Below are 27,458 nucleotides of genomic sequence, written 5' to 3' on the forward strand. Positions count from 1 at the left end.
TTTTCAAAGGCTTTTACCACTGAAAATAAAGATACCTACACATTTCTCTCAGTTAGCTTAAGGATGTTTTAGTCCAAAGCTCCTAAAAAATACTTTAGTTTTATGTATGTTAAAACATCAAGAGTAAACAAGGGATGGTGGTGCACACCTATAATCCCAACAACACAGGAAGCTGAGGCAGGAGGATCACCATGAGTTTGAGGCCAGCTTGTGCTACATAGTCAGTTGAAGCCCAAACTATACAGCAAAAAAAAAAAAAAAAAAAGCCCAAAAGGAAACACAAAAAAAGAAGAGTAAAATGTATGATCTCCAAATCAGCATAAGACTCCACAAGCAACCCAGCAGTGTACTCTACTGCCTGCAGGTTAATTACCAAGGGAACTAGCAAAAGGAGAAAAATGAACAATGAAAAAGGCAGAACCAAAGCAGAAGACTATAGAATCACAGAAACACAAAGTGGTACAGTAAGAAAAAGAAGCCCAAACCAATGCAAAAAGAGAGAAGGAGAGAGGGAGGGGAGTTAACCTGCTGTTTTTTTTTTTTTTTAAGCCAAACAAAAGGAACAAAAACACTGAAAATGAAAACAAAGAAAAAGGTACACAAAATGCTAATCAAAAGAAAGGTAGTGTCATTACATTATTATTGGACACAATGACAAGAAGTTCAGTTCACCAAAAAGACATAAACGATCCCAGGAGACAGAAACCAGGGACTATAAATCATGTATGAGAGAAATTTAGCTTGGAAGCAAAGCAAACAATACATCATACCCACAGAGAAGAAATATTTTATTTTTTCCATTTATTTTATTCTTCTGTTTATATATCTACACACAGCATATTTGTATGTTGATGGAAATAATTCACAATCAAGTTAAAACTAAATTGGCAAGAAACAGACAATAATTAAGGAATCAGACAGAATAGAATCCAGAGGACTGGAGAAAAGATCGAAACATTACAGGCAAAGATACTTGCCAAATTCTCTGCACTAAAACAAGAAAGCACAGATACAAGGATGATTTTAGTGATCTAATAAGCACATTTATCCGATGGCTTGTATTCTCTTGGAAGATAACTGGGGGAAGGTAAGAAGAGGGTAAAAGATATAGCAGTCTTGAGGACAGAGAGAAAATAAAATAACTGTCTCATAAAGTAAAAATGAAAAAAAAAAAAATCAGGCCACCAAAATTCAAAGACACAATCCAAAAATGGGCATCTAAGATGTATATATACTTCTCAGATGAAGAAATGTAAGTGGCAAATAAATATATGAAAAAACGTTCAGCATGATTGGTCATTTGAGAAATGCAAATTAAAATAACACTGTGATTCCATCTCACTTCAGAAAGAATGGCGAAGATCAAGAAATCAACTAATAACAAATGCTGGAGGGAACGTGGGGAGAAAGGAACTCTTTTGCACTGTTTGTAGGAATGTAGGCTGGTGCAACCACTATGGAAATCAGTGTGGAGTTCCTCAAAAAGCTAGAATTAAAGATTCCATTTGACCAGCTATCCTACTTCTGGGCATTTTCCCAGAAGAATTGACAACATCATACACCACCATGATATACATGTACCCATGTTTATAGCAGAACAATTTGTAATAGCCAAATCTTGGAAATAACCCAAATGCCCTTCACATGAGAAATGGATAAAAAACATGTGGTATTTTTATGCAATGGAGTACTACTCAGCTTAAAAGAGTGCACTGAGGCTTTTATAAGTAAATGGATATGACAAGATCGTACTCATAAGTCAAATAAATCAAACTCACAGGTGTAAATACCGTATTGTCTCCCTAGGGTATGAAACTGAAACAGCAAATATGATTCAAAATCTATTAATAAATGTATAAGGGTTAGAAACTGCTCAAAGGGGAAAAAAAGTAACTGGGATAGAAGAAAGGAAGAAAGAAGAAATGAAAAAGGAAAAAGACATACATTTATATATATACACGTTAGATAGCTAAGATGACTGTACTACTCATTCTATTAGTTTTTGAAAAAGCACAGTTAATATCATATGATTAGATCAATTTTGCTTGTCTATATCTAGTAATCTAAGCAACCCTTTGAAGGTAACAATATGCAATATTACATCCATCACTAAATTCCTGTCATCTTGTTTTGAAAACCTAAACTGTTATTGCTTTGGGTTTGTTGCTATTGTTTCTTGTCTCTTTTGCTTTTTGTTTTTCTTTTCTGTGTATTTTTTTCTTTTAAAAACAGAAATGTACTGGCATGGTGATGCAATCTTGTAATCTCAGTATGTGGGAGGCTGAGGCAGCAGGATCACTGATAGAGGCCAGCCTGGGATACATAGTGAGTTTATGGCCAGCCAGAACTACAGAGCGAGACCCTGTGTCAAAACACACTCAAAAAATAAAATAAAATATGCACCTTTTATCAATCTCACAACTAAATAAATACAAGTAATACAAGAAAATTATGATGTAAAAGTCACATTCTAATTGGTAACAATGACTTATAAGAACTTCCTTTACACACACAAGTTTGTCACCAGTCATTACTACAAATGTTTGTTAATTTTCCTTAAACAATAGTGAATTTTATCAACAAATTCATTATTTTCATACCTCTGAAGAGCTTTCATTATTGACATCCACTGTGTTTATAGGAGTTGCAGATGAATCTAAATCAGAACCTTGGGAGCCAACTCTTCCAGGAGTCTGAAACACAGAAGGTAGAAAAAAAAAATCAAACCAGATATTAACAATATATCCACAAGCATTAAGTAATATAACCTTCTCACACAGGAAAAGCAGATGTCTTCACAATAATAACAAACAGTACTAACTGTATCTTTTATGGAAGACTGTGTCTACTATTGAAAAAAATCAAGTTCTCTATAAGCAATCTCTTTCTTTTTAAAATTTACTTCTAAATACAATGTTTTGCAGTCTTCAACAGACTTTCACAAAAGGTATTATTAATTACAATGACATCTCTGAGAAAGACAAGGTATCTCTACAGAGAAGAACAAATTTAAAGCAGCTAAGTGACTGCACTGTCTTTTTGTTTTGTTTTGTCTTCGGTTTTGCTTTTTTTTTTTAATTGGAATAGAACTCTGAACCCCACATTGCCCAGCAGGCACTGGCTATATCACTAGTCAAGTGACTGTACTGTGAACAACAACAAAATAAAGAAGAACTAAAATTAAAATGCTGGTATTCTGATTCCTCTTGCATGTCTCTTTTTACTACATGAACTCAAACTACAATGATTTGAGTAGTGCTAAGAAACCATCGGCCCAAATTATCCAGTCACCATTCATCTACCACTTAGGCCAAACATTACCACCGTTAAACATTCCACACATACACACAGAGCAGAGCTTACTATCTAACATTATCATTCATTAATATCTAGGATATCTAGGCGGTTTTAAACAAATGAGAACACTGGATAAAAGGAAATGCAAAGCACAAGGCCTGACTCAATGCTCTTCATCAAAACTATATATGGTTCATGTTAGCACACCTCTCCCTTCAACAAAAGAGAACAAGGCACAGAAAGTTAACTTGCCCAAAGCATATGGCTGATGAGTGGAAAAGTGCTACATGGATCTTAGTCATTCCACACTGCTTCTTTGCTAGGTGTCATGGTTTATGTCGGTGGCCCCCAGGCCCTATGCATTTGTGATTGGTTCATTGTCTAGAGCTTGGATTGATGGTGTCAGTGCTAACCCATATAGGGGTGGAGGCAACATTACAATGTAATGGCAGCAAGAAGGTGTGTCTCTCTCTCTTGCCAGTTTCTGCCTTGCTGCTTGCAGCCACCATAAACCCACCATGCTACCCTGCCTTGGGGCCAACTAAATATAGACTAAAACCTCCAAAAACTGTAAAAAACAAACTTTTTCTTTCCCAGCTTTGGGCGTCAGGTATTTTGTCTCAGCGATGAGTAAAAAGTAACTAAGGCAAAATTTGGTACCAGGAGTGGGATCGTTTGCAGTGACTATACCTGACCATGTTTTTCGAAAGGCTTTAAAAATGTCTTGTGGACAGAGTCTAAAAAGGTTCAGACATGTCACCTAGATGCATTGAGCTGGGGGAACTTAGGCTGTTCTGTAGAGAAGATTCTAGTCAGAACTCAAGAGACCAAAAGGCTGATAAAAAGCCTCATGGTAAAAACCAGGCTGGGGAGGTTTCTGCTGAAAAAAAGACTACATTGGTTGTGAGACTCCCCACAATGTGTGTTACGGCTTGGCAGAAAGTTTGTCTGCATTTTGCTCATGCCCAGAGACTTTGCCTGAGACTGAGACTAAGGGCAATGGACTGATTAATCTGGCAAAAAGAAATGTCAAGGCAGTCAAATGTTGAGGGTGTGACATGGCTTTTGTTTAGCCAGCTTTATGTTGCAAATCGAGAGCAAAGAGCTCAGGAGGATAATTTACAACGCTGTGAGTTTGGCAAAAAAACATAAAATAAAATAAAAACCTCCAGTAAAGCTATAAATTATAAAGATAGAGCTGACACTTGGATTGCTTTAAAAAAAAAAAAAAAACAGATAAAAAAGATGCCCAGGGGGCATCCCCAAAAGCAGATCTCCATCCTTTACAGGCTAAAAACTGCAAAAGTAAAAAAAATTGCTCAAAAAAAAAGCTACAGAACACCATGCTCCAAAATGGCAATAAAGGCCACATGAGGTTCCAAAATGATGGTAGCCACATGAGGTTCCAAAATGGCAACAACATAAAAAAAACTTTTCTTCACAATTAGGTTCACAGACCCCAGAGATCTAGGTAATCAAACCCTACAGCCAAAAAAAAAAAAAAAAAAAAAAAAAAAAAAAAAAAAAAAAAAAAGCCTGGCTACTGCTCCAGCTGAAAACAAACCTTGGCAGCATCCACATTGGTGCTGATTTAGGTGCAAAAAAAGTACACAAATTCTGAGGATAAAATGGCTTTCACCTCAATTACCAAGGGCCTGGGAGGCCAAGCATTGTGCCCCTGAGAGGGCAATTTATAAAGATATAAAGACAAAGATATAATAGAGACCCCCAAAATTTAAAAAAGCCAAAAACATAGATCATCCAAAAAAAGCTACAAAAAGTGAGCAGAAAGGGTTTTTTAAAAAAGCTGTGAAAGCTAAAATCCCTAAAAAAGCCAAGGGGGGAAAAATCACCCAAGCCTTTTAGAGCTTACAACCAGACTGATTCAAATGCTGATTATAAAAACTCTAGACTTAATGTTCACCCTGCTAGATGTTAGACTTGCTTTGTTTCCAATGCTTTATATGCCCCTGTTTGTAACTTTTAAAATGATAATGTTTATCCTGTACCTTTACATTTCAAAAATGTTTAACCTTGTTAACATTTATGTTAACATAAATGTTAAACAGGGGGTTACAATTAAGAGTTAGAGATCTTAAAGGAGACTTGAAACTTAGACTTTTCAGCAATGTTTAAACTCTTAAGACTTTGACAACTCTTAAAGACAGACTAAATGTCTTTTATATAAAAGATGTACATGAGTCCTGGGAGCCAAAGGTAAAATGTCATGGTTTATGTCAGTGGCCCCCAGGCCTCATGCATTTGAATTGTGCACTTGTGATTCATTCATTGTCTAGTGCTTGGATTGATGGTGTCAGTGCTACACCCACTTAAGGACATACATACAATGTAATGGCAGGAAGAAGGTGTGTCTCTCTCTTTTGCCGGTTTCTGCCTTGCTGCTTGCAGCCACCATGAACTGCCACCCCACCATGGCACCCTGCCTAGCCAACTAAATATAGACTAAAACCTCCAAAACCTGTAAAAAATAAGCCTTTCCTTCCCCAGCTTTGGGCATCAGGTATTTTGTCTCCGGGATGCGTAAAAGTAACTAAGACACTAGGTATCTCCACTGAATGTTCCACAAACACCAGAGGCTGAGAACAACTCTGTACACATCTGTCTCAATAGGGCTATCCCCCACAGCACCATTAAATATTCAACCTAAACACCAAATAATGTGAACTGATACTATTTTGATTCATCAATTAAAATAGTATTAAAATTAAAATTGCATTAAATGGAAAAACATACACACTGGTTAAAATTACATGTTAGAACTATTTATATAAGAAAAAAGAATAAAAATAGGGGCTGGGGATATAGCTCAGTGGCATAAGCACCTGCCTGGCAAGCATGAGGTCATGAGTTCAATCGCTGGTACCAAAAAAAAAAAAAGAAGAAGAAAAATGAATATTCCAAAATGCAAATAATGATTTCTATGATAAGACAGGATTATGGAGGTTCAGGGGTTTTTGTTTTTTTGTTTTTTGTTTTTAAATTTTATTTTGAAAGTATACAGCAGAACAAAACAGAATAAAGCCAACTAAGATCATACAGTGAAATTGGTACAGAACTTCACAGCAGGTTATCAGGATAACAGTAATAGGTATCACAGTATATTTTGTTATCTTTATAATAGTTGTTCTTTCAATCATGTATATCAAATTGAGATAAAATATAGAACACTATAGCACTTATCAAAACAGAATACTGAATAGAGCAGTACCATTAATCAGAAGAGAGCAAAAAAGTAATAAAAATATTTGCCTTCAAAGAGATGGTAGAAGGAAGTCCCCCTTATTTGCTATGGTCAACTTCCCAGGAGATGCTCAGATTTCTGCTTCCCATTTGCTAATGGGCGGTGGGGTGGGGGGTAAGGGGGATAAGGGAAGTGGGATATTTGACTCTAGGCCGTGCATCAAAAGGTTCACTATTGCTTAGCAGGGAGGCAGGCTGGTTGTTTGGTTTCACAGGGTCCTAAGTTCCAACACGGTGTGGCTCTCAGGAGCTGCTGCTGGTTCTCCCCCTGGAAGGGCTGCAGTCTGCCACACTGCCACCGCTTACCAGGGAGGGGAGGTGCTTGTTTGGCTTCCCAGAGTCCTAAGTTCCAATATGGCACAGATCTCAGGAGCTGCTGCTGGTTCTCCCCCTAGAAGGGCCGCAGTCTCGGGTTTTTGTTTTTGCTCAACTTTTTTTCAGAACTTTTTTTTCAGAACTTTAATCATAGCAAATTTAATTTTACATTGAAAAAAGTATATTTTAAACATATTTCTCCAATTGGATAGCCCATATTTTTATTTCCTTACACAGATACTTTGCACAGTTTACATTTTATACTATTTATATTATTTTTATATGAATTAAAAAACTGAGATAAATAGAAAACAGTAGCAGTTAAGTAAGGCTACAAAAAAACTCCCAAACTTTTCTCATAAAAGGAATTTAATTCTGAACAAGCCCAATCTGAAAATCTGAAACACTTGTAGTGATACTCTATTGTAGTTCTATATGATCCTCACAAGAGCTCTGGCTTCTATGAGTCTCACTAAAGGTTGACAAGGAAGAAACATTTGCTGGTGTTTTCAACACAGGTCGCTAGAGAACAGCACAGGTACATTTGAGAGGGGACAGGTTTCTTACTAACAAGTGACAAGCAGGACACCAATCAAATACTAGTTGCAGATGGAGGAAGTTATAGCTATATCCTGGACAAGAACAGTGGCAGCCATAACACCCTGACACTTGTCCAAATCAAACAGAAAGTAGCATAATTTTGATTATGTACTTAAGATAAGAATGCAAAATAAATCTCTGACAAAAACGGAAACGAAAAGAGCTGGACATGAGTCTCCACTTTGTTGTCCATATCAGTAGACACGGCCAAAATGACAACCTTGTATGGCTTCCTCTTTTGGAGAAAAAGGTGTCAACCAAATACATGAGTAAAATAACATGTGCATATTTTGTAAACTACAGATCCAGAGCCAATCCCACTTCAGTCAAGTGGAAAGGCCACAGGGAGTAATCCCAATCACACCACTGGCTAGCTAAACACCTCAAAGTTAAGATACTCTTTAGGCTTAGGGATCTTAGCATAAAAGTAGTTCTCTGTCTTTGACAACTAAGATGCCAAGTATCAGGAGCAATGACATACTCTAACTACGAGACTAAGCCAGTTGGGCTGGCAGTACAGCTCAGAGGCACAGGCCCTGTCTGGCAAGCATGTGGTCGTGACTTCAATTCCTGGTACCGAAAAAAGCAAAGCAAAAGAAAAAAGAAAGAAACTAAGCCAATGAAATTTATGCTTTGTATGTTGAGTATGTAATGATACACAAAATCTTCAGTGACATTTTGGTGGGTACAAACTGAAAAATTTCTAGGCTTTGTCACTAAGGATTTTTTTTTTTTTTTTGATCCACTATGCTGACCTCAGACAGTTTTTCAGAAACAAGAGACTTGCAATGAAAGAACCGAGAGTTAAGAATTAAGATCCCCAACTCTTCTCAGTGATGCATCCTTAGCTATCACAGACACACAGGGATACTGATCTAAAATTTCTACAAGGTCGAGGGTATAGCTCAGTGGCACAACTGTTTGCCTGGCAAGCACAAGGTCCTGAGTTTGATTCCTAGTACCAGAGAAATAAAAACAAATTTTCCTACTCTGGTTTATTTAAAGCAGTTTAATGGCCTCCAGAAATAGTTTCCAGCTTGATGTTCTTCTCTATGGGACCCCTGACTTCCCAGGAGAGTGTAGAGGAGCAGGGACTGGCTTCCACAACCCCTTTAAATACTACCAACATTTAACTTTCTATAACTTTCTAAAGATATCTAGAATGTAATATTACTATATTAGCTTAATAACCACAAAATTTTTATACATTATTTTATCATTCTATATGGCTCCAAAATACAACATAAACTTCTTACCCAAAATGATCACTCAAGACCTAAGTGTATAATATAAGCTAGACCTGGATTTGATTATATATCCCTGGATATGGCAAAGAGTAAATGGTGATAAAGTTAAGAAGCGCATTTATGTTATGTACTTAAAGAACCTGTATAAAACTATAAACTATTTTTTGATCCATTAACACATTGACAGTATCACACTATAATGATTTTGAAAACTACTGACCCTATTATACACAGTTACATTAGGTAGAATATTATAGGCAGTCAGACAAGGCTAGGCCCTCGAGGCAGTCCACACAGAAGATAATAGTTAAAACTGTGGCTAGAGACACATCTGAAGATTAAAGTCACAATGGCCAGATTTGTACACTTTCCTAAATGGAAATTCCGGTTCCACCTCTTGAGATTTTTCATAGAAATAAACCATTATCTCATTAGAGGTGGGCAATCCTCTCCCATTCACTAAGACTCAAACTAAGACGACTAAGACTAAAAATAGCATTACAAAACCATAGATTACTGACCAAAGTTAATGATGTCATCCATATACCCTTGCTACCATTAGATCAATATCAGCCAAACTGCTACACTTATAATCTTATGGTTGCTTATAGTTTTGACCTCCATTGTACCTATCTCGTAATTTTGCTCTGTAAAACTTTCTCAGAGAAGTGGGCTGGTTGGCAAACTACAGGGGACATCTCGTCTCTAAGGAGCCATTCCTAGTCCCCATTCCTATTTCCCAATATTCCTGCCCCCCATTTCTATTCCCCAATAAATTTTCCTACTCTTAATCTCTGCTGTTCCTTAGAATTCGTTCTTCAACTTCAGGGAACATCAAGTCAGCATATCTGACATCTAGCAGGTTAGAAGTTACATTTTTTTCTCCTAAATCCTACACCGAAAAGCCATGGAAGCAAAATCTGTACACCCAAAGAACTATATTTTTCTCATTTCCTTTTCTTTTTTTCAGATTCCAAGTAGCTGGTCATCTAAAATTACCTTACCTAAGAGGAAACAGACAACTTTATAAATTTTCTGAAATAATCTTCATAAACAAAAATAAATAAGCCCAAGAGGACAGGGGAGTAAAAGAAGAGACAAAAATAAAAAGCAGGAAAATTATCGTAAGATCTGAGCTGTTGATGCCCAATTTTTAAACATACTCCCCTAATTATTGTTACCTAAGAATATCTTATTCTGTTCTTTATTTCAGTAAGAAGTCATATTATAATGACACTGACCCTGAAGAATCAAACTAAAGCATCCCAGCTTTTTTACTTATTAAAGTTTTACTTGCAAAAAAAGATTAAGAATCATTTGTGCTAAAAATTTTAAGTAACAAATATCCTGAAATTTTACTTTTAGAAAAATTATAATACATGTGTCTTTTACGGTAAACAAAAAATAATGCAATAATACATTAACTGTTTAATGGTTTCTTCAAGAGATACAATATATATTTATTGTTTCCCATGAAGAATGAAAAACTGCAAGGACAAACACTCATACACTGAGAATGAAGACAGTGTAAGAGAAACAGGGATTGTCTACAATCCTTGACTGAAGAAACTAAACTAATGTATATAAAAATAGGGAGGAAGTAATTTAGAAAACACAATGCTAAAGGGACGGATCTGAGTAAAAGTACAACTTTTTGTAAGAAGAAATCAATGAACAAAATTTTGCTGCTTTGGTTTTTTGAGACAAGGTCTCATTCTGTAGCTCAGGTTGCATTTGATTTGCCTAAGTAGAACTTCTGAAGAACAGGTACAGGGAAGAACTTGATGAAGGAAACCCCAATCACACAGGAAATACTGCACAGAATTAATAACTGGGATACTATCAGATTAAAAAGGTTTTATAAAGCAAAAGAAACCACCGAAACAGTTAAGAGACCATCCATAGAATGGGGAAAAAATTTTGCCAGCTATTTCCCAAAGGACTAATATCTAGAATAAATGAAAAATTCAAAAAAATCAGACCCACCCAATTTAAAGATCCAATCCAAAAATGGGCACCTGAAATGAGACTCTTTTCAGATGCAGTATAAATACTAAGACAATATATGAAAGAATGTTCAGCATCACTAGTCATTGAAGAGATGCACACCAAAACAAGCATGAGATTCCATCTCACTCCAGAAAGAATGGCTATTATCAAGAAATCAGTTGGGGGTGGTGGCACATGCTGGTTAGCCCCAGCACTCAGGAGGCTGAGGCAAGAGAATCACTGCGAGTTCGAGGCCCGCATGGGCTACACAGTGAGTTCAAGACCAGCCTGAACTACACAGGAAAATCCTGTCTCAAAAACAATAGAAAATAAAGGAAAAAAATCAACAAGTAACAAATGCCAGTGGGGATATGGGGAAAAGGAATCCTTCCCCACTGTTGGTGAGAGGGTGGATTAGTGCAAACAGTGTGGAAATTGGCATGGAGATTTCTTTCTTTTTTTTTTTTTTTTTTTTTTTTGTCTTTTCCTTTTTATCGGTACCAGAGATCAAACTCACGACTGCCTACTTGCAAGGCAGGCGCTTATGCCGCTGAGCTAAATCCCCAGCCCCTGAGATTTCTTAAAAAACTGAAACTAGAGGCTGAATTTGATCCCACTACTCCTCTTCTTTGTATTTTCCCAAAAGAATTTAAAACTTCATGCCACAGTGATACAGGCACAGTCAAGTTCATAACACCACTATTCGTAATAGCTAAATCTTGGAAACAGCCCAAGTGCACATCACTGGTAAATAGGATAAAGAAGATATATTTTTAATACAATGAAGTACTATTCTGCAATAAAGGATAAACTTGAGACATTTCTAGGTAACTACATAGACCTTCAGATCACACTCTTAAGTGAAATAAATGAGACACACGTTTAAACGTGGCATTGTTTTTCCTATGTGAGAAACCAAAAAGGTAAATGAGAACCAAAATGTATAACGAATACTGGAAGATAGAAAGAAAATATAAAAAATGGAAAGGGAAACAAAGGAGCGGAAAAAAAAACAGAGAATAGATGGAAAAATGGAAACAAAGCTTTTGCAGATAAAGAAGGGAAGAAAGGTAGAAGGGAAGTGAGGAGAGTGGGAAACAAAGAAGAATCGAGATCTATTATGTATAGCTCCAAATTCCCTATGATGAATGTGATCATTATGCATATCTAAAATGTACGAATAAAATTAATTTTTAAAAACATGTAAAATGGGCATGGTGGTGTACACGAATAATCCTAGCACTCAGAAGGCTGAGACAAAAGATGGCCATGAGTTCAAGGTCAGCCTGAATTACAATGAGATTCTCAAAAAATAAATTAATTAATAAAACACTTGAGCAGAACTTCTAGGAAAGGCTGAAAGGACATTCCAAGCAATGCGTTGCTTACAAAAATGAAAAATTATAAGCAACATGTATTTTCAAAACAAGGAGTTAACTAAAAGCCCGGTATTTAGCTCACTGGCATAGCGCTTACCTGGCAAGTGGGAGACCCTGAATTCAATCCCCAGTAAGACAAAAAAAAAGTTAACTATGATATAAACTATTCAATATATCTGGCAACAAAAATAGCAAAAGTGCAAGTTACATTTAAAAAATAAGACCATGCAGTATAATTCTGAAATTTTTGAAAGACAAAGTAGAAAAACTGAATTTACTATCACTTTACTCATGTAAACACAGAAATTAAAAAGTAATCATAAATACTAATGCGGAAAACAGGCCAAACAGAAAGAAACAGCACCAAGAAGGTTTAGCAGACGTACACTGTAAGGCTATCAGTTACACAAAGGCAGTAAAGAACACCTCACATTACACTGCAAGGCCACCAGCCACACAAAGACAGTAAAAACAGAGGTCACACAAAGAAAGGAATGTTCGGTTACCAGGTTGCCCAGATACATCCGCCGAGTTTGGCGGGCATTCTTCGTGGCCTCTCAGGCAGGTTTTTGTTTAAAATCTTAAATTTCCCTTTAGGATCACGTAGGACTGATGAGCTTCATGGTCAGGATGATTAATTCTACTTTCTACCCCTGTTAGTGACTGCTGCTGCTGCTCTAGTGTTACTAAAAGAACGAGATTTGTTGGCATGCTTTTACTAACTACTCACCAACTTCCTTGCAAAACTTTTGCTAGTATTGTCAAATTATATTTTAAATTTTCCAGATTTATAAAATATAATTTTTCACTGAGATGACAGAAAGATTCAGAGAACTGTAGTATAGTCATTAGTACCTAGTGGCTGAAACTTGCAGACCAACTAGAAGGAACCCAACTAAAAGAAAACCATTTCTTCATTCACTGTTGGTCTACAGCAGATGTGCAGGTCTGCCACATCAAGCCACTCAACACTCTGTGGATTCCAACTGCATGTCCTATAATTTAATACAAATGACACTAGAAGGAAGTTGTACCAATCCCACATATTAAGTGATCAGTACAAGACTGATGCCAAAAGCAAGTAGCAGCTCCCCAGAATACCCACATTTCTGCCCAACTTGCCTACAAATCAGGGTTCCTACTACCTATTTCAGATTTAATATTTGTTGCAATGGTTCAAAGCACCCAGAGGAACATTTTACTGATGTTTACTATTTTATAGTAAACATATAAGGATACAAATGGATACAAATGAAACAAAGTATAGAGGACGAGGTTTGGGGGGATCCCAATACAAGAATCCCTGGCTCAGTAGAATTCAGGGTATGCAATACTTGCACAAAGTGGATATGTTCAACATCTCAGAAGCTCTCCAAACTCCATCATTTGAAGTTTTTATGGAGGTTCCATTCTGTAGAGGCATGACTGGTCAAATCATTGGCCATCAGGGTTTAAATCAATCACTACCCCCTCCTCCATTCCTAAAGGTTGGAAGGTTAGCTATAAGTCCCAAACCTCATGGCCAGGGGTATAGCTCAGAAGCATGGTATCTGCTTGACAACCGCAAGGTCTTGAGTTCAATTCCTGGTTCCAAAATAAATAAATAAATGTTCCAAACCCCTAGTCTGGCAGGGATATAGCTCAGTTAGCACAGTGTCTGCCTGGCATGCACAAAATCCTGAGTTTGATTTCCGGCATCATAAAATAAAATAAAACAGCCAGGCATGGTGGTGCACTCCAGTAATCTCAGCACTCGGAAGGCTGAAGATCATTGCGAGTTTGAGACCAGTCTGAGTTACGAAGTGAGCTCAAGGCCAGCCTAAACTACATAGCGAGACCCTGTCTCAAAAAGACCAAAAAAAAAAAAAAAAAAGAAAGAAAGAAAGAAAGAGAAAATAAAATAAAATTATTTTTCAAACCTCTAATCTTGTTAGTTTCTTTGGCAACCAGTCCCCAACCTGAAGCTGTCAAAGAATTACCAAGAATCTTCTCATTAGCACATATTAAGGGAAAGGTAAATGCAGTTATTATGAATAGTAGCTTCTCTAATCCTTTTACCAGAAAATTCAAAGGTTTTAGGAGCTCTATACCACAAACCAGGAAGATCAAACACATATTTCTTATTGTAATAAAATATCATATTGACAGTTAAAATTATGAAATAAAGAATATATATAATATTCAAAATATTTACTTCACATAAGAACAGATATCTGCAACATACAAAATATGCTAGATTGCTAATAATGTTTAAGTAGATTCATAATATATAAAAGATCAACAAAAAGCAGCATTAATCTGATAATATCAGATAATGATCAATTAATCTGATAATCATATGATATCAGATATCAAAGAGTCAAACAGTTTGAGATAAAACATCTTACTGGCAAAAAAAAAAAGCTGTCCTTGCTTACTATATACAATACCTTAAAATGAAAATCAGTTGTTTTTAATCAACTAAATCTTCCTTGAAATAAATGATCTACTTTAGACAACGTATTGAATATAATTTAAATAATCTATATCAGAATCACAATCATACATACCACTATGTAAAAACATAGTTGTCAGAATCAAAATGAAATCACTTGTGTCAACTCTAAGAGATAAATAAATACTGCCAGGACAGGAAGGAAGGGCTATCACACACAACTGCCTAGCGGTAATGGTCACAAAGACTGCCAGCACCACAACCTTGCACAAAGACCACCACAACCTCATACAAAAACCACTCCTGCAAAAACGTTTGCCTAGCAAATTCTCATTCAACCTTGGACTGCTTCCACACAATGTTAATCCGTGGAATTAAGATTTACTGTTTCAAAGTATTTTATGTTACCCTCCTCATTTTTGCCTTTGAAAATTTTACTCTGCCTCAACTTCTTTAAATATGCTCATAGTTTACTATGACACACATATTCCCATTGCAAAGTTTTCTGTCAAGATTCTTTGAAGACTCTTTCTAGTCATCATTCAGATTGGAAACTAGCATTAAAAAAAGTAGCTGTATCTTCCAACTGTGAAAATTTAGAACATAAAATTATAAAATTTCAGAAGCAACACAGGAGAAAGGCAACATAAGATCAGGTATAGTTATGACTTTTGTTTTTAGAAATAACACTTAAGCCGTAGCCCATGAAAAAAAAGAAGTGATAAGGTAAATTTTCTGCTCTCTGAAATAGAATACCAAGCAAATTTAAAGACAACAACCCAATTTAAAAAACAAGCAAATGGACACTTCACCAAAAAAGATACACATATGGCAAATAAGCGTATGAGAAGATGATTGAGGAGGATGTGATGACACACCTCTGAAGCCCCAGGTCTCCTATAATCCCAGCACTCTGGAGGCTAAGGCAGGAAAATCACCTCAAATTCAAAACTATCTTGGGCTACACAATAAGTTCAAGACCAATCTAACCTACATGATGAGACCCTGTCTCAAAAAATAAACACAAACAAAAAAAAGATACATTACAGAGTTTGTCATACCTTAGACAGCTGTAACCAGGGGCTGTCTTGAGAGGGGCTTACTGTTTGGGAATGAGCTAGTCTGAGGATCAGAAGTTACAGAACAATCTGATCTGTACCTGGGGGTACCTGCTGCCACAATGACTTGGTGGGAAACACCAATGAGCTACTAATGTGGAGAGGAGAAAGATTAGTCACAGACCCTAGAAGTTTAAGCAGCGGGACACTTGACCCATAGAGAACACAGTGGTGAGAAGCTAAACTCTTTGCATATAGTTTTTTGAGGAAGCTGAAGTCTTAAAGTACCAGGATCAAGCTCAGCAGATTACTTGGTTCTTTTCAAGGAATTCCAACACAGAACTTAGTGGTAAGGCTGCTTTTGTCAATCTCTGACATACTCAGGGATACACACTGTGGAGGCACACGCTGGCAGCCTCTGAGGCACAAATACCAAATCACTGATGAAGGTAAACCCAAGTTGAAAGCAAACAAAAGTATGTACATTTGTATCTAACAAAGCAGACTTCAAAATAAAATTAGACCATGACAAAGAATGCCACTATATATTGGTAATGGGAACATTCTCCCAAGAAGGTAGAATTGTAAATACATATGTGCCAAACATAGTGTACCCAATTTCACAAAACAAACACAGTTAACATAAAGGGACACATAGATTCCAATAGAATAATTTAGGTGAGTTCAATATTCCAGTCTTACAGTCATCCAGACTGGGGGAAAAAAAGAAGAGTGAGAGAAACATCAGAGCTAACCTATAAGAGAGATCAAGCAGATTTAATAAATATCCACAGAACATTTCATCCGACTAGAAAATGCACATTCTTTTCAGCAGCTCATAGAATGTTCTCCAAAACAGATCATATTTTAAGCCACAAAGCAAGTCCTAACATACACCAAAAAATAATCTCTTTCATTTTATCACATCACAATAGAATGAAACTAGAACCTAATATTAAGGCCACATATGGTGATGCATGCCTGTAATCCTAGCACTCAGGAGCTGAGGGATGAGGACAGCCAAGAGTCTGAGGCCTGCCTAGACTACACTGTGAGTTAAAGGCTAGCCTGAACCTCATAGTAGGACCTTCTGTCAAAAAAAAGTAACAAATCAGCATTAACAGAAACCACAGAAACTACACACACACATGGAGACTGAATGATTTACTTTTGTGGACTTATGGGTCACTGAAGAAAGCAAAAAGGAGGAAATCTAGAGTTTCTAAAACCAAATGAAAATAAAAATGTAATATACCAAAACCTCTGGGATTCAGCAAAAGCACTTTTAGAGCTATGAGTGTCTATGTCAAAAGTGATCTCAAATAAATATCCTAATGATGTATCCCTAGATTCTGGAGAAACAAGAACAAACCAAAACCATACCAATAGAAGGAAAAAAATAATAAAAATCAGAGCTCAAATCAATGAGATGGACTAAAAGAACAATTTGTAGAATAAAACACAGAGTTGGTCCTTTGGAAAGACAAACAAGATTGCTAAACCCTCAGCCAAACTAACCAAAATAAAAAGCAATCTCCAAATAAATACAAGTGATGAAAAGGAGGATGTTACAACAGATACTACCAAAATCCAAAGGATTATTAGAGACTACTTTGAAAACCTAAATTCTAATAAGCTGGAGAATCCAGAAGAAACGATAAATCTTTAGACACCAATGATCTGCTAAAACTGAACCAAGAAAATGTAAAAATGCTAACAGATCAATAACAAGTAATGAGATGAGCAGTAATAAAAATGTCTCCCAACAAAGAAAAGCTCAGGACCAGACAGGTTCACTGCTGAATGTTACAGACCTATAAAGAACTGACACTAATCCTCCACCAACTATTCCATGAATTAGAAAGGAAATAAATACCTTCAAATTCATTCTATAAGACCAACATCATCTTGATATCAAAACTGAGAAAGTCACAACAAAAAAAGTAAATTACAGACCAATATCCTTGATGAATACAGATGCAAAACTCCTTAATGAAACACTTTCAAACCAAATTCAGTATCACATTTTAAAAACTCATACAACATTGGGGCTGGAGGTTTAGCTCAGCCGCATAAGCGCCTGACTTGCAAGCAGGCAGTCGCGAGTTCGATCCCCGGTACCGATAAAAAGGAAAAAGACAAAAAAAAAAAAATTCATAAAACATCAAATCAAATTGATTTCATTCCAGGAATATAAAAATAATTCACGATACACAAAACAATAAACCTAACACATCATAAAGAGAATTAAGAATTAAATCATAATTATCTCAATTAATGCAGAAAAAAATCTTTGAAAAAATTCAATCTCCCTTTATAATAAAATCTCTAAATAAATGAAGAATTGAAGAATCATTCTTTTTTTTATGTAACAGACCCATGGCCAACACCATTCTAAATAGAGAAAAATTGAAAGCATTTTCTATAAAATCAGGAACGAGGCGAGGATGTTTGTTCACTTTCTTCATTCCTGTTCAACATAGTTATTAAAATGTTAGTCAGAGAAATTAGGCAACAGAAGGCACTAAAAGTGATACAAACAAAACAGGAAGAAGTCAAATTATGCTTGAATGAAGAAGATATGATCCTATATTTAGAAGACCCTAAAGACTCCAACATAAGACATTTACAGCCATCAAATAATTTCAGCAGGGGCTGGGGATTTAGCTCAGCGGCATAAGCGCCTGCCTTGCAAGCAGGCAGTCGTAAGTTTGATCCCCGGTACCGATAACTTTTCCATACATCAATAGTGGACTAGCAGACAAAGAAACTGGGAAAACAATTCTACTCACTATAGCTTCAAAAAGTAAACAAAAAACTACCTAAAAAACAATCAACCAAAGGAGTAAAAGATATCTGCAATGAAAATACACTAAACAGACCAATAACAAGCTGTTAACAAGCTGTCATGTTCATGACACTGAAGATACTGGAGACACCTTTAGGAGATGCAAAACCTCCCATATTCATGGGTGGCAGAATAACATTGTTAAGTGATCCTACTACTTCAAATCTACAAATTCAAAGCAATCCCCACCAAAATAGTTTCAATGACATTCTTCACAAAACTAGAAAAAAACAATCCTAAAATGCATCTGGAAACACAAAAGACCCAGTGTTGGGAGCCGCGGCCGACACCGGTCGCCTTACTTGGCGGACGTAGGGCCTGTGGGTGGGAGCGGAGCCTGAGCTAGATTGCCCCTCCCATCGAGTGAGCCAAGTTGGCGCCTGCTTCCTGCCCCCTAATTGTGCTGGCGACTTAAACAACCCGCTCTGTAAGATAGTCTGCCTAGCAACAGCTGATGTTAGCCAGTCAGCCCGCATCGCGCGCTTTAAACTGATTGGCTACTGTTGCCCTATAAAAGTAAATGCCTCTCCCGCCACGAGGAGGAAGCACAGAGAGAGATAGAGAAAGTCCACCGGCGAGAAAGGGCTGGTGACAGAGCGGAGGCCTCGCGGGGCCCACGCGGAGACAAATAAAGGCAAGGTTGCACACCGCCAGACTTTGTCGTGTGTCTTTCCTGCAGGCCGGGAGCGACCCCGACAACCCAGAATAGCCAAAGCAATCCTAACCAACAAGAGCTAAGATAAAGGCATCACAACACTCAAATTCAAATTATACTATAAAGCCACAAAAAAACAGCATGATAGTGGCACAGAAACAGACACACTGACCAACAGAAGAGAATTAAAGTTGTAGAAGCATATTTATGCACCTAAGACATCTAATTCCTAACAAAGAAGCCAAAAATATACAGTAGAGAAGAGATACCCATGGTCAGTCATAGAGGTGCTTACCTACAATCCCATGACTCAGGAAGCTGAGGCAGGAGGATCACCATAAATTCAAGACTAGACTGGGCTATATATATATTGAGTTCAAGGCCAGCCTGAGATATATAGTGAGACCCTGTCTCAAAAATAACCAGAAGTCTCAAAAAATAAAAACAAAACAAAACAAAAGGAAAGATAGCCTCTTTAACAAACGGTGCTTGGAAAAAAAACTAGACATCCACCTGTAGAAGACTGAAACTAGATCCTCATTCCCTACCTAATCAAAAATCAACTCAAAATGGATCAAATACCTAGGTATAAGCCCTAAAATACGTGAGGCAATAGGAAAACACTTCTTCAATAGGACTCCAACAGCAAATTCTTCATACGAGTTTGCATTTTTCCCTCAACAGTTTGGAGATCTTTAAATATCAGCACTTTCAGAACTACTTTTATTGTTATATTTTTAATAACTACATTGTATTCCATCACACAGATTATCAAAGTTTACTTTAACTGGTCCCCTAATGAAGGACATTTAGTTCTTTTCCAATTTTGCTATTATAAACAATGCTGTGAGTAGCATGCTTATAACCTATTTATAAATTTGTCATTAAGTAACTTTCTAGCAGCATTTCAGAGAAGAATTACAATTTTGTACTCAGACACACACTCACCAATAGTATTTGAGAATGCTGTTTTTCTAACACTCTTTGGCCAACAAATATTGTCACAGAACAGAAACATCCTATTTTACACGCTCACAACCAGACGTGGCAATTGTCACTTAGCAGGTTTTTTTGTTGATACTGTTTTTATCAGTAAACACTAATTTTATAAAATATAAGGCTTCTTCATCTGATAGTCTCTATTCTACTTTCATGTCAGTGTGCATGAGTGGAGATTCCCCATATTAGAGAAAACACATTATATTTGTCTTTCTGAGTCTGGCTTACTCTGCTGAACATGTCATTTCCTGTTTTCTTGAAAATAACATAATTTTATTCCTCTCTATGGATGAAAAATGCTTTACTGTGAATGTACACATTTTCATTTTTCATTTACCCACTGACAGGTACTTTGACTCATTCCATATCTCAGCTACTGTGAATTACACTGCTGTAACACCAGTGGCTAGGAATCTCTGTGGCATTCTGACTTTAATTTTACCAGCAGTGTAGAGAGGTTCTTTTTTCCCTACATTTTTGCCTGTTTTTAAAATTTTTTCCATAGTCTTTATTAGTGTACATATATACACACATGTACACTGACTACAGAGATTAATGGGTTTCATGTTTGAATATGTGTATGTTCAGATATCTACAGACAGACACAAAAACATACCAAAATTAAAACTTACAGCTTAGCTTTGTGAAATCTTTTTTTTTTTTTTTTTTGTCTTAACATCACTACAGGGCCAGGTATAGTGGTACACACCTATAATCCTAGCATTTGGAAGACTGAGGCAGGAGGTTCAAGTCCAGCCTGAGCTATAGATCATGAATTCAAGTCTGGAATTAGCTACACAAATAAAACCTTGCCTCCAAAAACAACCAAAGAACAAAAATAAGTTACTACAGAATCACGGAAAGCTGTGGGTAATGTTAACAGGACACAAACAGGCCATGCTCAAAATCCTAGCAAATAGATTTCAAAACCTATTATGCAGCACTTTATAATCTGACAAACTTTACAGGCATGGGCACTTCATATGAAAATATGTAAAATATTTTCAAAGAAGTACAACACAGGACTGAGGGTGTAGCTCGATGGTAAAGAGCTTGCCTTGCACGTAAGGTCTGGGTTCAACCACCAAGTGCTCACCACACACACACACACACACACACACACACACACACACAAGAAAATGAGTAAATCAACATCCAGACTTAAAATATCATTCCTGTGGTTATAATACAAAAATCTCTCAGAAAGACTATCCAAATAGTAGATGACAGACAGACAGGTTTTCAAGGAAAACACCAGTATGAGAAAACAGGAAGTAGTATGAAAACACTGGGAAAAATGCCATCCACTTTTCTTTTTATACCTTTTGTATTCTGAATCCTAAATTTCAATTCTTAGCCACAAACTTCATAAAAAATTTTGTCTCTTAACTCCTTTTATGCCTGCTCTAAATCTTCAACCTTGAAAATGAATACTCTTCATTCAAACTGAATTGCCATTACAACCTTACCACCCTGAAACTAACATAATAATTCATTTTTGCTAATTACCTTTTTCATCCTCAGTGGTTTTTTTTTTCATTTCTACACTTTCTTAAAACTGAAGATACCCTAATCGGTATCAAGTAGAAGTAGAACACTTACTCAAGCTTTTGCAGTATGAACTTGACCTAGAAAACACGGTTCCAGAGAAGTCTCCATATAATTCTGTAGGTGTTTTTCAATCCATCACAGAACTGTACAATAATAAGCTTGTTAACAAACATACCACATTTAACTCATAACCTATTTTACATCAGCATTCAGTTAAATACAGTTCCTGCTTTCAGAACTGTGGGAATTCTAGCTAGAGTCATCTACAACTTTAATGAGCAAGCAAGCATAGCCACCTACATTGTTAAATTATTAATGCTTAATTGAATACAAACTATTAAGTTTGTTTCTCAAAGTGCTCTCTAAGAGATTATACCTATTGCATCTGATCCAGCCCCTCTCCAAAATTTCTCAAGTGCTAAGACACTACAGACTTCTACCTCCTGAGTCTCTCCTGCCTAACCTACAAACACACAATACTACACTGTGCAGGAAAAATGTATCAGAACCATGCACTTATCTAAGTGCAACCTGATCTTGTTTTCATGAGGGCAGATCAAGTATGCTAAAAGCAAAGGTCCACCTAAATCTTAAGTTTAGTGATTCAGTATGTAGAAGCTAGAATCACAAAAGCTACACTCAACATCCAATTTAGGCATTTAGAAGTCTCTGGAATTTAGCTAACTTTTTTAAATCTAAAATTCCCATTTGTAAAGTGGCACTAATATCAGCTTCAGCCTGGCATAGTGGCACATGCCTGTAAACCTACCACTCAGGAGGCTGAGGCAAGAGGATCACCAGGAATTCAAGATCAGTCTGGATTACATATTAAGCTCATGACCAGCCTGAATTACACAGCAAATCCTAGTCTCAAATATTATCAGCTTCACATGTTAAAAAAATTAAGCAATAAATGTGAAGTGTTTAAATCAGAACCTACCATTTTGATAGATATATTATGAATTACAGACAGATCATTAGGTACAACTCCTCCCCCTGCAAAGAAAACCTAGAATCAAATTCAAAAGCTGCAAGACACTCACAAATTATCTGCTCCAATTGCATCACCTCGAAGATGAAGAAACGAAGCTCTAAAAAGAATAACTGGCTTGGCTGATGTCACTCTGCCATATAACTGCTAGCTGTTATCTCTGGTGCCTAACTGCACTAAAACTTAGGCTTTACAGTTTCAATTCATAATCTCTCCAGTCTTAACATGTTTCTTCTTCATCTCTCTAATAGCACTCAACATACTTAATTTTTCTGATTTCAGCTTCACTGATTAACTACAAAGACAGGCTAAGATCATAGGTCCTTCCAACTCCAAAACTTTCACATCAAAATTCATTTTTACCCTGAAGTGGCTAACTTAAAAATATGTCCTCAAAAAAGTCAAATATATCAAAAATCTTTACATATTCTTAGTCCTCTTAAGGTCATTTCAAAACTCTAAAACTTAAGTTTCTGCTTAGAAACAGTTAAATAAAAGTAATTATCTCTCAAATGCAATCAAGTTGGGGGAGGCATTCTAGTCAGTATAAGACCAAGAAAATTATAACAAACTATAGTAGTAACTCAACTGGGTTTATAGACATCACACAATAACGATATTAAGTGAAAGAGCAAAGATTTTTAAAAACATGCAATGTACAATTAAAATTGATCTGCACATTTTAGGCACAGCTAAAGTACATGATGTTTTGATTCATCAAATATGGACAGACAAACAAAATGCACACCAAAATAAGGATTCAAAATCTAGTCGCATGAAGTCATTTTTTTCTTTTTGTCTTGAAAAACTACAAGAGGGAAAGGCAATGACAATAAAATGCTCTGAACTGGATGTGGTGGTACAGGCTACAAGATTACAGATCCCAACACTCTGAAAAGCTGAGGGCAGAAGGATCACAAGTTTAAATCCCACCTATGTAATTTACCCATTTAGTGACAACTTGTCTCAAAATAAAATAATAAAAAGGGCTCAGGATGTAGTTCAAGATTAAGGTCTTCGATTCAGTCACCAGTATTTAAAAAAATGAAAGAGCAGGGAGGGGCAGGGAGGTCATTTCAGATTCTTCTCTTAGGGCTTGAGAGATGACACATTGTACATGGCACAAGCTAAGGTGAAAGACATGTAAGTCCATGCGTCAAACGGTCGCTCGTGTCCCGAGTACACTAAGTAGCAGTGCAGAGAAGGACGGATGCACAGAAGCAAAGACAAGGCGGCGGTCCACCTGAATGTGAGACAGGGAGAGCTCTTCTCCTGACACCAACACTATAGAGACACAACTCAGTACCTAACAACTCCCATGTCTACACTGCTTTGAAACCTTATAGTAAATCCTCCTTTCAATTTCAACTGATTTGAGGAGGCTTATAATCTTTGAAAATGACGTTATTAAACATGATCCAAGGATGATAGATTTCATTCATATCTCATTACTTTGTAATTTGTTTTCTTCATAGTTCTTTGAAAAGTAGTCTGTGTTCCCTGTTCCCATATTCTTATTTCCCAGTTATTTACTTCGCCCCTTGACTTGAAACTGAAACAGGTATGACCTGACTATCCTACCGGGTGGCCATTCTCAGTCTCTGTGTGCCTTGACTTCTCTTCAATGTTTACACATAATATTTGCCTCCACTTTCTCCTGCATGCAGGACTTGTATCTCCACCTGCCCACAGACCTTCTCCACTGGACTACCTACATCTCTAGTTCACTGGCATTTTCCTCCCCAACTTCTTTCTCCTTCTCCTCCATCCTTAACCTCAGTCCATCCCATCATCCTCTGGGCTATCCAAATGACTCACAAATCAAGAAGTAATATCCAGCTGAGTGTGGAAGTGCACACCTATAATCCTAGCACTCAGGATGCTGAGGCAGGAGGATCACTTGCTACATAGCAAGACCCAGTCTCCCAAAGAAAGAAAGAAAGAAAGAAAGAAAAGCAATCCAGATAGATTTCTTGAAAATCTATCTATTCTCTATGCTCAAACACACTGTCTGAATTCAAACTTTCATTATTTCCTAATCCAGTAGTGGCAAACTTATGGCACGTGTTTTTTTTTTTTTTTTTTTTTTAAAGACAAAAGATGCTAATGTACAAGTTGTTTTTTTCTGCACTAAAAGCTTCAGTATTCAGGTTTAACTGCACTGTTGGCACCGTGTGGTAAATAAGTGCGTTTGGGGCTACAGTTTGGCCACTGAATCTCTAAAAGGTTTGTCATTACTGAAATAGACCTACAGTCAGAAGTCCAGAAATTTTCATTCAGTGGAGTGGCTCACTCAACAGTTCTTTTCTTTTTTTTCTTTTTTAATGGCTGAGCTTTGTAGGTCAGTGATAGAGCACCCTGGGTTCAATCCCCAGCATCCCCAGTTAAAAAAGAATCTTTTAAAGGTTCTAAATGATTGTAATATGGAACAATTTTGGGTAGTATAATTTTAATAGTACTTAAAATTTCCACATTTTCTATCTAATTTTTCCCTTAATGAAGTCATTTTTCTCTACATAACTACCAGATAGTCACATAAGTAAACATATTATTGAACCACCAAGAATCAAATACACCAAGTACTCTAGATATACTAAGAAAAGATTTCCACCCTAACGAGTTCATAGTCTATAAAGGGAGAAGTCAAACAAACAAATTAGAAAAGCAATGTGATACATTTTCTAAAAATATGCAGCATAATAGCTATTATACAGTATTTGTTAAATGTCAGTACAGTGTTATATATCCTAACTAGATGCCCCCCAAAGCCACATGTGCTCATAGGAGGGCTTGTGGAAGTGACTGGATCATGACTGGGAGACAGGGATTAGTCCACTGATTGGTTTAGCATAGTTCTGGGGGTGGATGAGCCACTGAAGAGGGAAGAACCATCCTGTGTGTGGGTGCACCAACCAACAGCCTTGTACAGGCCTGGATAAAATATAAAGTGACAGAAGGCAGGCTTGCTGCTTCACTGCCTCCTGCCTACCCTGCCATGGACTGTTTCTCCTCTGCCATCACCCTGTGCATGATGCCCTGTCTTTCAGCCAGCCTACAATTAACTGAAACCTTTGCAAACTATAAGCTAAACAAACCTTTCCTCCTTTAACTTGAGGGAATATTTTGTCCCATCAATGAGAACCTAACTAAAACATACAGTGAATGCTTTATGAACTATAATCCACTTAATCTTTCCTAACACTGTGAAGCAGATCAATGAATGGATCAAACTACACATAAAGCAACTAGGTCTCAGAAAGCTTGAAATTTTACATAAGACTTTATCTTGGTAAGTGGAAAACGAAAGGCTTAAGTGAGGATCTAATTCTAAAGCCCATTTTCTTCATTAATATGAGGTGATCTGAGAGAAGCAAAAACAGCAGGAAAATAATTTCTAGTGTAACCTGAACTGGGCCACAGCCAACTGAGAGAATAGGATAAGATGTGCAAAGCACAATTAGTGAGGAATGCCAATATCAGTGCATGTACAGAGAGATGTGGCGATGAGATCTGTCTTGGTTACTTTTCTCTTGTTGTTGAGACAAAATACCTGATACCCAGAGTGAAACAAGGAAAGGTTTATTTATCTTACAGTTTTCGGAGGTTTCAGTGCATACTCAGCTGGCTCCAAGGCAGGGTGACGTGGCTGAAGGGCACTCATTTATGGTGGCCACAAATAACAACAGAGAAAGGACAAAAGAGAAAAAAACATAACTTCTTTCTTTCCTTATTCTGTATGCCATCTCTACCCCTGAGCGGGTGCAGCACTCACACTGCTAATCCTAGTGCTAGACAATGAACCAATCACAAATGCTAGATTCAGCTGCCTCCATGACTGCAATGAGGCTTTATGGGGCTACCTAGACACAAACCATAACAAGACCAAAGCTAGTATAAACCAAGCTAGTGTAAAGGGACCAGAGCATTTAAAGGGCTTGTGTTCCAAGATAAAAAGTCCAGAAATGTCCTACTGACACCGAGTAGTCACTACCAGACTTTAGGTAAAAGAATGATTTCAATTCATTTACACAGATTTTAAGTAAAATATTGATTTTAACTGATTTGTTGGTTTGGTTTGGTTTGGTTTGGTTTTGGGTTTGGTTGAGTCAGTGGCTCATTTTGTAGTGCAGGCTGGCTTTGAACTCACTAAGCAGACCAGGCTGGCTTTGAACTCACTAAGCAGATTCACAGTGATCCTCCTGCCTCAGCCTCCCAAGTACTGGGATTACAAGCATGCACTACCACGCCAGGTTCAATTTGCTTTTAATAAAAATTAGCTAGGGAAAATATTTTTGGAAAGTTTGCCTTATTGCAAATTTGATCATTTAAAACCTTTCTGTGGTTTCTCACTATCAGTAAGAACCAAAGCAATTCACACTAGCTTCCTAGCCTCGCCTTTAAAACTATTCTTATCCATATGCAAAAATTCTCAATTCTCGGTCCTCCTATTCTGTGCTACACTATCCCAAATTCTGGCATTTACACTAGTTCTGTCTCAAAATGGCCTTCACGCTCCTGACATTCCTTGTCTTCATCACTTTCAGTCTCCATAATGCCCTTTAACAATCACCACTGCCTGTTCTCCCCTACTCCAACCCTGTCTCCAACATGAAAGGCATTACTTTTTCTTTTGTGCTGGCAAATTCTTCCTCTGTGTCTCTAGTATGACATTTATCACATGTTTTGTTATTATTTAAGTGCCTGTCTCTTCTATTAAAGCTCAAGATTTTATCTCTAACCCTGGTCACAGTAGTTAGCAAAGAACAAATGTTCATCATTATGTTAAATAAATGCCTATATCTATATTCTAAGTCGTCATTTACAAAGACAGAAA

At 36.9% G+C, this 27,458-nt stretch overlaps 1 protein-coding gene across 4 annotated transcripts in view; it reads right to left on the reverse strand.

The window, feature by feature from the left end:
* The window catches only part of Eea1 (early endosome antigen 1), a 131,242-nt gene that overhangs the window by 95,345 nt on the left and 8,439 nt on the right, over nt 1–27,458 (reverse strand). For all 4 annotated transcript variants that reach the window (XM_063255293.1, XM_063255291.1, XM_063255292.1 and 1 more), the window contains exon 2: nt 2,601–2,693. In XM_063255293.1, the coding sequence (XP_063111363.1) occupies nt 2,601–2,693 (93 nt within the window). The remainder of the gene's footprint in view (nt 1–2,600; nt 2,694–27,458) is intronic.

Source organism: Cavia porcellus, unplaced genomic scaffold (genome assembly GCF_034190915.1).
Source record: "Cavia porcellus strain 051 isolate PalLab524CR breed Dunkin Hartley unplaced genomic scaffold, mCavPor4.1 scaffold_8, whole genome shotgun sequence".
In the NCBI taxonomy this organism is placed as follows: domain Eukaryota; kingdom Metazoa; phylum Chordata; class Mammalia; order Rodentia; family Caviidae; genus Cavia; species Cavia porcellus.